Source organism: Leuciscus leuciscus (assembly GCF_965113295.1).
Source record: "Leuciscus leuciscus genome assembly, chromosome: 18".
Lineage (NCBI taxonomy): Eukaryota > Metazoa > Chordata > Actinopteri > Cypriniformes > Leuciscidae > Leuciscus > Leuciscus leuciscus.
Window position 1 is genome coordinate 5,469,698 of NC_138742.1, and position 16,090 is coordinate 5,485,787.

Consider the following 16,090-nt stretch of genomic DNA (forward strand, 5'->3'; position numbering starts at 1 on the left):
CAAACTTTAACTTTAACAACATTCCCAAAATATGCTCAAAATGTTGCAAGTAGAATGTTCTAATTGTGTTAACTCGTCACATTAGAAGAACGTTTTATAAAGAACATTCAACATCTCATCTCTCAATGATATCCTCAAAACATTTTCCTAATGTGACAGAGAGAATGTTCCTCTTTTGTTATCATGAAACATTGGGACAATGTTTTATTGAGATCATTGTACAACTTGTTACCTCAGAAACATTCCCAAAACATCCTTTGAATGTTGCAGTTAAAATGTTATATCTTAGTTTACATTTAACATTATAGGAACATTTTTAAAAATGAGAAAACATCCTTAAAATATTCGTTAAACATTACATTCAAATGTTTTCTTCAGAACATTAACCAAACTTGTAGGGAATGTTAGCCAAAGTTCTAAGAACGTTCCCTGCTAGCTGGGAAATGTGATATAGAATTAGTAATAATAAGGCAAAGTTTGTCACCTCGAGAAATCATAAGGTAGCACAATTTTCAGTAATATTTTGATTAACCATTTCATCAAAGGTTGTAACGTTACCATTTTATTTTCCCTTTCGTCATTTCGCAACACTCAGGCTAGTAGACATATTCCTGCAATATTTTGCTCATACTGTAAAAAGACAAAGTTTCATTTTTTAAAGTTTTTGAGCATGTTGGTCAGAATAAAAAGGATTACGGAGATCCACCCATGCGCTTCAAAAAAGCATTTTGAATAGGAATAAAAGCAAGAAATAAATAAAGAGCATATTTAACTAAAGATATGCGACTAATCTTTGACACGCATTGCCTTCAATATTAGATGGATATGGGAATATACTGCATATACTGCAGCCATTCCAGACAGTATATAAATCTCAATCAAAAACCGGGAAAATAAAAATATATTGATTGTTTAATTTCTTTTCTTTTTTTTTTTCACTTGTCAATATTGTATTCAATTGACAGATTTGTATTCAGTCTGCAAAGACAATGCAAATATCCCCCCAACAAGGAATTCAAAGACACGACTGGTTGTAAAAAAAAAAAAAAAAAGAATTGTTCAGATGTAATTAATATTGTTAAAAGTGTGTAATTTACTTATCCCCATGCAGGAAATCAACTTTTGTGTTTTATGAAAGAAAGAATATAATACTGAGTTGGAATAACATGTTGACAAATTGTTCTTTTGTGTGAATTATTTCTTTAATATGAAGATAACAGAATTTGGTAAAAGAGTTAGCAAAATTTTAAATTGCATGTTATTTTCTTTTGCAGTTAAAAGAGGACGGCAGAGTCCATCTCTTGACCGACCTAATAGTAAGTAAACAAATATGAAAACAGAGTAAATGAAGTAGCCTAATGTGATTGCTCCGATTAACATGTAACAAGAGAATGAGTGAGTTTGCAAATCATTTGTGCACACATGGTCACTCTCACTCAGCTTGGCTGCAGCGGGACTTTTGTCATTGCGTGGCAACAGTAGACACCAAAACTATATTATTTTGATCATGGCATGTAGGCTAACCCAGCCAATATCCAAATTCACACCCATTCACACAGACATATGAATATTCAAATTGTAGAATAGTTCTGTTGTTTCAGGTTTCTAGATTCTAAGTTTATGTTTATCATTTTATGTCTCATTATACATTTTTGCATTCTGCTCTTTTCGTGTAAATTTCAAGTATTTTAGTTCATACAATAATAAATTGATTTCAATCACCATTGGTTTTGTGATGTTATTTGCCATAAATGCGATACATTGACTGCTATAATATTGTGAGATAGTAGTGGCTGTTTGTAGTTGTGATGGGGCCTATTAGGGGGCAAATCCACTGCCGTTTTTTACTCCCAGTCCGTCCCTGATTCACTTGGTCGAGTATAACTGTTATTTCTGTGTTCTCTGTTCTCTGTTCCAGTGAATGATTTGAGGATTGTTCTGCTGGGGAAGAATGTAACAGAAAACAGCAGAGTGGGAAACTTCATCTTAGGAAGAGCAGCGTTTGAGAGTGAAGCACCTGCTGATGTAGAGCTGCACATTGAGAAACACAGAGGAAAACTGAAGGACAGAGACGTCAGAGTCATCAACGCTCCTCAACTGCTGCATCCAAATCTGTCAAACTCTCAGATCACACAGAGAGTGAAAGAGTGTGTGAATCTGTCTGCTCCTGGACCTCATGTGATCATACTTGTCCTGCAGAAGAACGACTTCAGTGAGAGTGACAGAAACATAGTGAGATATGTGCTGAATGAATTCAGTGACGAGGCTCTTAAACACACTATAGTGTTGACCAATGAGGAAGAGATACACAATAACCGTATTCATCAATTCATAAATGAATGTGGAGGTGGACATCTTCAGTTCGATGAAAGAAAATCAGGATTGCATTCTGAGATACTCGAAAGAGTAGAGAAGATACTCAAAGAAAACCAGGTCCAATTTCTTGTCTGTGACTTGTATGAGGAAGCAGGAGAAGAAGCATCAGAGGATGAAGAGCAGAGCAGATCTAGAAGTTCAGTCACAGCAGAAGAAGAGGGAGATCTTGATCATGAAGATGATGGAAAAATCCAGAAGAATACCTTGTGTAAGTATTGTTGGCAAGAAAGTTAGTTTAACCCTCGCATACACATCACTTCCTTCAAGAGAAAAATGTTTATAATGATAAATGATAATACAAAAACAGAATTATGTAAGGAATAATTGACGACAGGCCGTTGAATTATTAGAAAAATAATGCACACCCGAGGTGGTAATGCGGTCACGACGCGAAGCGGAGTGGCCGTTACACCTCGGGTGTGCATTATTTTTCTAATAATTCAACAGCCTGAAGTCAATTATTCCGCTTATACTACAGTTACCACACCTCGAAACATTTGTTCAGATTTTGTATTTCAAGACGTTTGTAAAGTTTTTGTCATTAAAACGCTCTTGTATGTAGGACTAATTTCTTACGCATCTAATCCCATGCCTCCGTTGCTAATTCCAAAACGTCATTTCAGAGTTAGTAACGGAGGTTTGAGCCACTAATGCTGGGGACACACGACTAGCTGACACATTCTCGGACTGTTTTCATCGACTGCAGCAGATTTTAAACACCGACTTTGAACACAGACTGAACGCGCTGAACACGCGTTTGGTCATGATCAGTCATAAGTATCAAATTACATTCATAACCGGCCTTAAAGTGTGTCCCCGGCTTTATGCAGTTATTAGAGAGAGATGTTGCAATAATGAGACAGAAAAGCATGTGCGTCAATATTATTTAATAAATTAATTCAATTCGTTTTAATTAATTCGTTAATTCTTTTTTTTTAATTTATTATTGACAGATGACAGTAGACTAGCCAAATAAATGAAACCCAAAGCCCTTTTAACAAGTAGGCCTATCAATAATTATTTATTTGTTAAATTATCTGCAATAAAAATCCGTGCTGCAGGACTATCCATTTATTTAGCCTATATTCAGTTTAATTTTCTATTGATTATAGATAGGACTTTATAGTTTATTTATTCAAATTAAACTGCATGTTTCTATTGATTGTGAAGCTAGACGTTGAAAATTGCAGATCAAGCGCACGGGGCGAAATGCTTTTTCTTGTTATGAATTGTATCCTATTTTCCGTTATTACAGTTGACTACGCGAAGTGATATGGAACTGTAATGCGGTCAAGACCTGCCTGGAACTACTTTAGCCGTGCGTTTCCCTGAAAATAATGCACACCTTAGAACGTTCGTCAACCAATCAGATTCAAGCATTCAACGGCCCTGTAGTATAAAATTTTATAATGTCTACAACAAACTCAGTAAACTTACAGATACTCTGTTTTATTTTTTATTTGACAGCATATCCATTTGGGGAGAATAAAAAAAAACTTTAATAAACATTATTACTCTAACAATGTTAAAGGCTCAGGGAAGAAGGAGGCGGGAACCGTTAAACGATCAACATGATGTTTATTGCTAAAAATAAACAAACAACAAAACAAAAGTATCATTCAATTTTAATTAATACAAGTTGTATAAATCACATGAAAATTGTTATGTAACTCATGTAATTGACCCAATAAACTAATATTACATTTTCATTATTTACTTTTTTGTCAATATTGTCAATATTGTATTCAATTGACAGATTTGTATTCAGTCTGCAAAGACAATGCAAAGATTCCCCTGACAAGAAATCCAAAAACACGACTGGTGGTAAAAAATTAAATAAACAATTCAGATGTAATTAGTCTTGACAAAATTAAAAATGTATAATTTACTTATCCCCCATGCTGGAAATAAACTTTTGTGTTTTATGAAAGAAAGAATATAATACTGAGATGGAATAACATGTCGACAAATTGTTCTTTTTGTGTGAATTATTACTTAAATATATAAAGATAACAGAATTTGGTAAAAGAATTTGTGACATTTTTAATTGTATGTTATTTTATTTGTAGTTAAAAGAAGACGGCGGAGTCCATCTCATGAACGACCTAGTAAGTAAACGAATATGATCATTTGATAATATTCAATACTGAAAATATAATCAAACCCCAGAATAGGACAGAATCTTTATTCCCATTTCAATGTACATTAGCTAAATGCTGCTGCACATTATATAATGACTGTTGAAGATTATTAATGTTATTGTAGAGGTGATAATTCTATTTAAATTAATAACAATTTTATAAATCACATGAATATTTTTAGTTGACCCACTAAACTAATGTCATGTTTGTTTCTCAGTGGCAGAGAGTGTCTGTGCTTCACCAAAGCTGAATGTGGTTCTGTGTGGGAGTGACAGAACATTAAAAGCCTTCATATCAAACCTCATCCTGGAGCAGAGAGACAGAAGATCCGAGCTCAGCTCAGAGTGTGTGAAGCAGGAAGGAGAAGCTCATGGACATCGGATCACTCTGGTGGAGCTTCCAGCTCTGACTCGACTCTCACAGGAGGAAGTGATGCGTCAGGCTCTCCGCTGTGTGTCTCTCTGTGATCCTGGAGTTCATGTTTTCCTCTTCATTATTCCTGACGGTCCACTTACTGGTGAAGACAAAACAGAAACAGAGGAGATCCAGAAAATATTCAGCTCGAAGATCAACAACCACACCATGTTTCTCATAATCCAGAAGTCAGAGCATGAGACAGAAGAACAGAATGAAGCAGTGAACACTGTTGAGTGTTTTGGGGGAAAACATCATTTCCTTGGTCCAAACCCACAAGTGTCCGTGTTGGTGACTAAACTGGAGCAGATGATGGAAGAAAATAGTGGAATTTGTTTCTCCACTGACACATTTTTGGATGCACAAATAGAGAAATTTGAAGAAATGAGGAAGAGAATCTCACTAGACACACAGATTCAACAGAAAGGTAATGATCAGAAAATGTGTGTCTCACACCCACTTTAAGTGATAAAACATGTGGACATTTACTACTGGAAGGAGGAGAAAGTGCACATAATCTCAGTCAGACTATTGCACACACCATCTCCAAAAGACCAGGAGAGACTGTAGCTCAGACATAACCTGCTTTTTCATATTTTCTGCAGTGACTTTATGGCTTTTATGCAGAATCTTAAAGCAGAATGTGGTTATTGTCTACCTAAGTTTTGGTGCTCAATAAATATCTAAAACCATACAGTTGCTGTAAAATTTAGAAACATTGAGAATTGTTTTGGAATCAGATCTCAACACCCACCAAACAGAGATTAAAACCAGTTTCATTAGGCCATAAAGATATGTTAGTTTGGATAAATAATTTCAGGAAATTGTCACAGATGATGTGCTAAATACATTTTCTTCATGTCAAAATAAAACAGTCACATAATTGTCAAATTCACGTACAATTCAAATTCTCAATATATTTGATTTCAATTTGTTCTTTTGTAATTTGTAATAATTCAGACAGATTGCTCTTAAATGTTTGTTGGATCTGACTTTTAAAAGACTAGCAGCATGACTCAGCAGTTTTCTCTTTTTCAGATTCAGTAGAGGATTCGGATGATGTGAGGATTGTCCTGCTGGGAAAAACTGGAGCTGGGAAGAGTGCAACAGGAAACACCATCTTAGGGAGAGAAGCATTTAAAGCAGATGTGTCTCAAGAGTCCATTACTAAAGAGTGTCAGAGAGAGACGGCTGAGATTGATGGCAGACAGATTACTGTGATTGACACTCCAGGACTGTTTGATACTAAACTTAGTCATGAAGAGATCAGCAACTGCATCTCCATGATTCTGCCAGGACCACATGTGTTTCTGTTACTGATACCACTGGGACGATTCACTCAGGAGGAGGAAAATGCTGTCAAGATCATTCAGGAGACTTTTGGTGAAAACTCCATAATGTACACTATGGTGCTCTTCACCAGAGGAGATGATCTGAAGAAGAAGACCATTGAAGAGTATCTGGGTAAACCTGGATCTGCTTTGATGAACCTCATCGGACAGTGTGGAAACAGATATCATGTGTTCAATAATAATGAGACTGGAGACCGTGTGCAGGTGTCGACATTACTGCAGAAAATCAATGACATGGTGACAGCAAATGGAGGGAGTTACTACACATGTAAGATGTTCAGACAGATGGAAAGAGAAAAACAAGAAGCACAGATGAAGATGCTAATGGACAAAGTGGAGGAACTGAACAGAGAGAGAGAAGAACTCCTGGCCAAACATGAAGAAGAGAAGGAGAAAATAAAGATGAAGATGGAGGAAGAAAGACAGAATCATGATGCAGAGAAGAAGAGAAGAGAAGAAGAATTCGAGAAAAAGAGGGAGAGAGAACAAAAGGTGTGGGATGAATCTTATCAGAGACTTAAAGAAGAGAGAGAGGAAATCAAAAAACAGAAAGAAGATCTTCAGATCAAACATGAAGTAGAAATAGAAAACATGAAAGCAAATATGGAGGAAGAAAGACAGTATCATGACAGCGAGAGGAGGAGAAGAGAAGAAGAATTCAAAGGGAATGAAGAACAATTCAGAAAAAATATAAAAGAACAAGCGGATCAAATACAGATTGAGAAATATCTGAGAGAAGAACAATGTAAGATTCATGAAGACAAAAAGAGAGTAAATCCTGCAAACTATGAAGAAGACAGAAGAAAAGACATGGAGAACATGAAAATCTGCTGCTCTCAAACAGCCTCTTCTCTACTGGTAAGTGATCAATGTAAATCAAGGGTCAGGAGCATTCAGAGGACTTAGAGGTTTTATAACCATTAAGAGTTGAGTTCAAATTCCCTTATTCACAATTTCGTTTTTTTCTCTGTATGGACAATACTACACATTTACAACCTACAATCATAATCTATACACTGGACCTGCAAATATAACAGAGAATTACGTTTTCATCCCTTTCAAAGGACAGGGACCTATTTGTTTAATTATTTTTGTCTATAATCTCTAAAATACTTATTGCAAAACTATTTCTTATCTAAATTTTCATTGTTGTTGTTCTTCATTATATTTTTTTCTAATCTGTGTATCAGGCTATTATCTCTGCTAAAGTGAAAATAACAAATTACATTTATTTGTTTTATGTGAATCTGTTCATGTATTTACAGAAAGATGAAACTGGTCAAAACCAAAAGCTTGGACCAAGAACCAATGAACAGCTGGAAGAACTCTATGATAGACTAGATCTGAAAAAAAGATGTCAAGATAAAATGAAAACGGCAGACGTTCTTCAAATCACCAAGTGTTCATTTCAGTCTCAGGAGCCACAGGAACAGAATGAACTGGTAAACTCATTTTTGCAAAAGCTGATTAACATGGACTACAGAGCAAGATACACAGCCATAAAACACGGACAGAAAGAAGATAACAAAGACAGTTCAAACCCTGATATTCACTCAATGGATGTTCAGATGGCCGTGTTTCATTGTGCTGATGGTTTCCTGAAGCAGCTGATGGTGACTAAACTCTCACAGTGTCAGTATTCACTGCCTCTGCTTGTTCCTGATCCATTCACACAACAGATTGAGTTTCCTCTCTGGACATTCAGACAAATCAACAAGAGCTGGAAGAAGAAAGACTCCAATAATGAAATCATCAGTCAAACTCAACCGGTCTACAAGGCTGAGACTCCAATGGTGGCGTTCTTCAGGTTTGGTTCAGTGTCTTCATCTAAGTCTCAGCTGATAAACGGCCTCATCAATGAGAAACACCACACGTTCTTCCACAGGAATTGCTCAGGCAGCAGCAGAACCAGATTACTGATGGACGGAGTGGTGGAGATCGCCTGGTACTGCCCTTCTGGGAAAAAGACTGAGGCATTTGATGACTGTGTTGCTTTCTGTAATCTTCATGGTGATGCAGGAACCAACGAGACACAATATGAGATTCTGACCAGTATGGCTTCAGTAAATGTCCTCTTCTTACCTGATTTTGGACAGAAGAACCAGTACAAGGGTTTGGTGAGATCACTCTTCAAATCTCCTAAACCTCTCATTTGTCTGCTCACTGACAATGACTGTGATAAAACTGAACTGGGGAATGAAAAATGTCTAACTGGTCTTTTGGACAAAAAACAATCTAACGTATCTAATCAGATAAGGGAGATGATCAGAATAAGTTTGACCAAGGAGAAAAAGACCTTCAAACTTGAAGATGTGGCCAAACACACAGGAATCAGAGTAGATGAGAAGGATCCAGAATGTCTGAGAGGGAAAGAGGCAGCAGTTCAGATCATGAAACTGATGAGAGGAGAGGATCCATCAACAGTGAAAGAAACAAACCTGCCCTGTCAGGGGAAACTGTGGCATGACTGGTGTAAAATCAACAAAGAGCTGCATCATCTAGAAGGAGAAAATCTAGAGGAAGATAAAAGTACCAAACTCAAGCGCATGAGAGAAATAAGAGAAAAGCAAGTGGCCAAAGGACTGAGTGAGTTCATGAAAACATTTATTGAAACAATGAAATCACAGAGAAACAATGAAAAAACCTATTTCCTCAGATGGATGATGAACCTGTTGGATGACTTCACTACAGAGAAGCTCTTTGATCTTCATAAGGAGTATGACAAGAAATGGAATAAAGTCTTAGAATTGAAAAAGACTGACAAACTAATAACGACTGAACAAGCAAACTTGGAAAACATATCAGAGCAAATAAATAGAACATGTTTAGGCTTGGAGCACATCCTGAGAGAGTTTGGTCAGATCTATGAATCGTGGTCGTCTGTGATGAAGAACAAGAAAGACAATCTGCAGTTTGACTTCTGTTCTCTGTCAAGTCTTGCAGCAGAGATGATGATCTCTGGATTTCCAATGGAGCTGATGGATGGAGATGCTGCTCATATTCCTCTCTCCTGGGTCTCTGCTGTTCTAGATGAACTTGTTAAGAAACTGGGAAATGAGACCAGAATCTTTGTACTGTCAGTTCTAGGGATTCAGAGCTCTGGGAAATCCACCATGCTGAATGCCATGTTTGGACTGCAGTTTGCCGTCAGTGCTGGAAGATGCACCAAAGGAGCTTTCATGCAGCTGGTCAAAATATCAGAGGAGATGAAAACTGAGCTGAAGTTTGACTATATTCTGGTTGTTGATACTGAAGGACTTCGTGCACCAGAACTGGCTGGAAGGTCAACAACACATCATGACAATGAAATGGCCACATTTGTTGTTGGTTTTGGAAATATGACCCTCATCAACATCTTTGGAGAAAACCCATCTGAGATGCAGGACATTCTTCAGATTGTTGTTCAGGCCTTCATGAGGATGAAGAAGGTCAGACTGACTCCCAGCTGCATGTTTGTGCATCAGAATGTCTCCGATATTACAGCTGGAGAGAAAAACATGGAGGGAAGGAGACGACTGCAGGAGAAACTGGATGATATGACAAAACTAGCTGCTAAAGAGGAAGTCTGTGATGCAGAAGGATTCAGTGATGTGATTGAGTTTGATGTACAGAAAGATGTGAAGTATTTTGCTCATCTCTGGGAGGGCAGCCCACCCATGGCTCCACCAAACCCAAACTACTGCGAGAACATTCTAGAACTAAAGGAAACTATCCGAACACATGCTTCAAAATCAGATGGCATAATGCTGACGCACCTAAGAGACCGTATTCAAGATCTGTGGGAGGCTTTGCTTAATGAACAATTTGTGTTCAGCTTCAAAAATTCCCTGGAAATTGCAACATACAAGAAACTAGAGACTGAATACAGCAAGTGGACCTGGAGCCTCCGGAGTGCCATGCTGGACATTGAAAACAAGCTTCACAACAAAATAGAAAATGAAGTAATTCATGATGTTGAGGAAACTGATCTTCAAACAGAACTGAATCCAAAACGTAAAGAAGTGGAAAAGACAATGTCTGATTTCTTTCAGAAAGACAGAGACGCAGCTGTACTGAATCAGTGGAAAGGTTTCTTTGAGACAAAAATCAAACAGCTTCAAGAAAACATTGTGAGAGAAACTAAGAGGAAATTAAATGGGGTTCTTCAGCAGCGTCACCTGAAGAAAAAGATGGATGCTGAGAGGACACATCATGAAAATACACTCTTTGAAAAGAGCAAAGAACTTGCCTTAAAATTCAAAGAACAAGCAAATGATGAAAATTTCATGAAAACACAGTTCGATTCTTTTTGGAAACAACAGACAGCTATGATCATCAGAGACACTCCTTTAGTCAAATATATTGACATATTAGGAGATGTGAAAAAGATCATCACTCAGATCTATTCAAGTCTCCCTTTAGACCGTATGAAAGAGAGCAGTAAGCACAAAGATATGATCCGTTTGCCAAGCTATTCAGAATATGTACAATTAAAGAAATCCAGTGGAATTGCAGCACCTTTTATGAATGTGTACAACGGAGTTAATGAGATGATTGGTCGTGTTTTATCTGAAGAGGATGAAGTCCAGATAAAATCCTTAATCACAGACATCACTGAACCCACAAATAAAATGATTCAGTCATATAACATTGCAAAGATGGGCTACAACAACAGCTGCATTCAACAACTCGTAGATTACATAAAGACAAGAATAACACAGCATGAGGAAGGGCCAAAAGTGAATTATGTCTTCAAGAGTGAATTCTTTGTGGATCTGGTACTTTTCATATGTCAAATAAAAAACAATACATTCAATGATCAATACAAAATGTTCAGGGAAGCCAATGATCCTGTTCTTTATTTTGAGAGGAAGAGTCAAGAGTATTACAGCATTTTCCAGAAATACTGTCAAGGAGCATCATCAACTGCTGTTTTTGGGGAATTTGTTTGTAATAAACTTAAAGAGCCGATTCAGCAGACGGTCTACAAACAAACTGCCAAAGCTTTAGCAGATGAAATGAGGACAAACTGTGAATCACTAAATGGGAACCGATCAAACCTGGAGAAACACATCTTGAGGAGACTGGCAGGAAAACATGATTTCAAAGCTTACATCACATACATTAATGATCCCAGAGAACACTTCAAGAACTTCATCAGAGATGAAGTCAGTCAGTACATCACTGAAAGATTTGAAGAAAGTGTTCGACTCAAGATGGAAAACAGCATTAAACAGCTGGAGCAGAAGATCACAAACGCAGCACAACATTCCACCAAACAGACTGTAGAGACTAATGGAGATGCTCATCTGTGGTTGAGTCATTTCACAGAACAGCTCTCTGATGAGCTGGTATTGTCTCTAAATGACCTCACTGGAGTGAATCAGGATGATGTTGATGTCAGCTTCCTAGAAGATGTGATAATGAAAGAACTTCCTTCTATAATATCTGACATACACAGTAAATTCAGCACAGAAACGTTTCCAGTAAAGCTAGAACACACAGACAGACCAGATGAGCTTCTGATCGATCACCTCTGTCAGTGCTGTTGGGTTCAGTGTCCTTTCTGTGGAGCGATCTGCACAAACACAATAGAAGGCCATCCTGGAGATCACAGTGTTCCTTTCCATCGTAATGATGGACTGAATGGGTGGAGTTACAGAGGAACAACAAACCTATCCATCGACATCTGCACATCAGCAGTAGCCAGTGATCGATCTTTCTATACAAATAGCTCAGATGATAAAGTCCTCTGTAAGGAATACAGAAAAGGAGGTCCTAAATATGCGTCATGGAGTATCACCCCGGATGTCTCTGAGCTGCCGTACTGGAAGTGGTTTGTGTGTGAATTCCAGGAAGATCTGGAAAAGCACTATGAAAAAACCTTTCAAGGAAGTGGCAAGATTCCAGATGAATGGAAAATATACTCTCAAGAGGAAGCTATTGAGAGTCTGGATAAATACATTTAATGGAACAATTAACAAGGACTCTGATACACAATACTCAGCTGAAATGAGATTATGTCCCACACTTCAGCGAATGTTGCATATACTAAACTAAATATAGCGTACTGAAACTGCTCAAAGAAGGAGTTCACAGAAGAGATTAAAGATTTTAAAGAAAGATGATATCAAAGTGTTCTGTTCAACACACACTGTAAAAAATTTAACGTAAAATCAACAGTAACTTACTGGCAACAAATATCCAGCAAGCTTCAGTATTTTATTCCACGGTAAAATTACTGTAAATCTGACAACAGTACTTCACAGCATACCGTATAATAACTTACAGCATTTTTATACTGTAAAATTAATTACAGTGCTTGTTTTTGCACTGTATTTTAAAATACTGTAAAGTTACTATGCAGTATAATTGATTATGGTATTTTTATATACACAACATATAACCAACTACAATCTGTTACACACTTAAAAAAAGAATGAAAGCTAAAGTTGTGTATGCAAAAAATATTTCACACAGTTACATTACTGATTTTTAGATGTTACGTCAATTATGACAACACACAGAAGTCAGTTTAAAATTCTTTATTAAAATTTAATTCATTAAACTAGAAACACTTCAGACTTGGCAGGGCCAAGCAAAGCGCGAAACTCATCCTCAGCACGCTGCAATCTCGAACAACTGTACACGCTGGAAGAAATGAACAACATATTCAACACTGCACAGACGTACACAGAGAGATTACTTATGAATTTTAGTGCCTTATTCAATAACTGAAAATGACTTACCTCTGTTTTTAATGAAGGAGCAAAACTCATCCTCAGCACACTGCAATCTCGAACAACTGTACATGCTGAAAGAAATGAAAAACATATTCAACACTGCATAGACGTACACAGAGAGATTACTTTTATGAATTTTAGTGCCTTATTCAATAACTGAAATGCCGAGACGCGAGAATTCATTCGGCGGGACTTTCTCTGCCTGTGTATTCACTTTAAATGTGCATCGTACTGAAGTTATAAAATGTATAATATGACTAATAACACTGTGGTTGTCCATTCAATTAGTGTAACGTTAGAACATAACTTACCGGTAGGGTTATGTTATAACGTTATATGTTAACATATTGTTGTCTGAGGCCTCGATCGCGACAGGCAACACACACACGGTGTAACGTTAAGTTACACACAAGTGTTCAGAAACAAGAACATTTCGATTACTTTGTTCTAAACTTGAAAATAATAACTGACATTAACATCAAACATTGTAATAACTAGTATTTGGCTAACGTTAACTGGCTAGAATGTTCGCGTTAAAAAGCTAACGTTACCTTAACTTTACCTTTCAAACTCACCACGATTAGGATTTAGGATACTTAACAGTTAATGGTTGTAAAAGCAATTTTCAGAGATTAATAAAAACAGCATCAAAAGGTGTAAGAAACTTTCAAGAGGCAAAATTGTTTTAAAGAGAAAAGGTTTATTCTTTGAGGATTCTTTTCACAGCCGCAGCCACCCAGCTGTGAAACAGAATGACCTAGTGGACTTAATGAACATACTGTAGACATTTTATACAGGTTTCTGACATTCTTGACTCCTCCTTTCTCAGTTTCTGTAAATTTCCTTAAAGACATCTTATATCTCAAGCTGGTATATGGACTGTTTTCTACCCCCCCCCCTCCCTCCTGGGCAGGTCATGCTGTTCTTTGTTCCTGAGAAGCCAAAAGGCCTTCATTTACAATCTAAATGACCTCCTGCTTCCCTCAGGAGGGGCCTGGGACCCTATTATTATACGACACCCTGTATTCCTTGACTAAAACTCTTTCATGTCCCTTCAGCTGTAAGAGACCCTCACAGAAAACATATGACTAAATGATATTAACAGTTTGGAAACGATAAAAATTAAGTAATACTGAATTTTTTCCATCACAATATTCCTTCTCTTTATCATTCTCTGATAAACAACATAGAAAAAATTCACTCTTGTTTCCTAATCAAACCCATTATACTGTTAAATCTTTGAGAATAGAATTAATTCAAGTCTTAATTCAAGAACAGTTATACCCTTCATGTCTGATTTTTTTTGTATACCTGATCACTCTACTTGAACTTTGAAAGAAATACGATTTTTTTTTTAGTAAAAAGCTTGTAGCAAATAAATAAGCATTTTGCCTGAAACCGGGCTAAAAATGAACAAACATTGTTATCGCATTTTCCTGGTTGAGAACCAGACCCTCAGTCATCCCAGACATAGCTCAAAGCATATAGTAAGAAAAACGTAAATGATTATAATTGCAACTTCCGTCACTCGTACCATCTGCATATTTTGTTCATCCCTAGGATAGACTGTACCCATTAATAACAAAATGATCAGAATAACACATACAATCATAACACTATGTATTTGTATATGTAGCTTTTTTCAATTAATCACAATATTTTGTCAGGAAATGGTTTTACTTCTAAAGCTATATTTAATTAAAATCTATTTAATAAAATCTAACCCGAAAAGTTTTATAATTTGATCATTCGTTGTTCGAAATTATCCCTGACTTTTCCATTACATACCGTCTTTTTTCTTATCACCATACTTCACATTAATTAATAGATCTCCTACCTGAAAACACATTTTTCTTTGCACAAGTCAAATTATTAGATTTATATCAATACTAAGCCCTAATTTGATTCAATCAAATAAAATCACAAAACTTTTCTTCAACCATTAATTGGTCAACATTTTCTCCTGATATGTTGATCATCTCGTTGCCTCATGGACGTTCCATCTTCACCAATATGACACTTTGCATGCCGTAGAGAGGATTTTTTCCAACGTTGGCAGGGGAGATAGTTTCTAGCACATATCATTGATCCCCCACTTTATTCTTTGCGTTGGCGTTTTGGGTTGCTGACGTTGGTTGGTGTGGTTAAGGTCAGATGCTTGGACCCAGGTCTAACACCCTCCAATCATTTTCAAATCCTTACAAGATTTTCCCTTAGATCACGATCGCGCCCCCACTGGAATGAGTCATTTACTGTCTGCTGTCACCTGCGAATGGAGACCTTAAGTGATTTTGTTAGTGACCGCTTGTCTTGTCGTCCCTTTGGTGTGACCTGTGAAATTTTCAACCTGAAACATATCACCGGATAATTTCTTGCTCATTGAATAGCACTCAGGGTCCTTGTTCCCCTAAAAAAAACATTCAACCCATGTTGCTCATGTTAACAAAACAATACAGAATCAGTTCTGTTTGGTTCAATCTGTTCTGACATCCTGCAAAATGAAAATGTTAAGTTATGCGCTGCGCAAGGTGTGGCATCTTTCTGCCACAATAATGACCCAGGCCAGGATAACTAGTCAAATTCATATATAGCTCTTGTTTTCACTGGGCACAGTCTGCCCTGTCATTTCACTCCTGTGCTGGTTTTAGACAAATTCTTCTAACCCTCTGGGTTTTCCTGAATGCAAATGGTCCTTCTGCCCCCCCCCCCCCCCCCCTCTTATCTGACCATTTGTTCATGTGTGTGTGTGTGTGTGTGTGTGTGTGTGTGTGTATAAGTCTGCATCTTCTGTAAAGAAAAACAAATGTTGAGGTTATTGTCACATAGTTTTCTTTTGTCTGCTGTGCTGCCGCATCTGCCCTGGCGTTTCCTATCGAAACAATTCTTGTTATTGGCACACTTAAAAATACAAACAATGCACACAGCAATTTTGTTCGGGGGAAGAATGGCTTCTTGCAGGGCTTTTACCCAATTAAAACCCAGTGTCCTTCCAACATTTATCTTCCCACCTGTGCGATGGCTTTCAGCAAATGTGACCCCAACTGTTATCATCCTCCTCTTGACGCACGACTTATCAGTTCTTGCT

At 37.2% G+C, this 16,090-nt stretch overlaps 1 protein-coding gene and 1 long non-coding RNA gene across 3 annotated transcripts in view; one reads left to right on the plus strand and one right to left on the minus strand.

Moving 5' to 3' along the window:
* LOC309480846 (interferon-induced very large GTPase 1-like) overlaps positions 1–12,408 on the plus strand; it is a 33,171-nt gene extending 20,763 nt beyond the window's left edge. Inside the window, exons 2-6 of the mRNA XM_082145512.1 lie at positions 1,275–1,316; positions 1,919–2,584; positions 4,735–5,358; positions 5,970–7,141; positions 7,549–12,408. Coding sequence (XP_082001638.1) covers positions 1,275–1,316; positions 1,919–2,584; positions 4,735–5,358; positions 5,970–7,141; positions 7,549–12,231 — 7,187 coding nt within the window. The 3' untranslated portion in view covers positions 12,232–12,408. The remainder of the gene's footprint in view (positions 1–1,274; positions 1,317–1,918; positions 2,585–4,734; positions 5,359–5,969; positions 7,142–7,548) is intronic.
* The window catches only part of LOC309481010, a 60,482-nt gene that overhangs the window by 30,812 nt on the left and 13,580 nt on the right, over positions 1–16,090 (minus strand). The gene's annotated exons all lie outside the window — the stretch shown is intronic.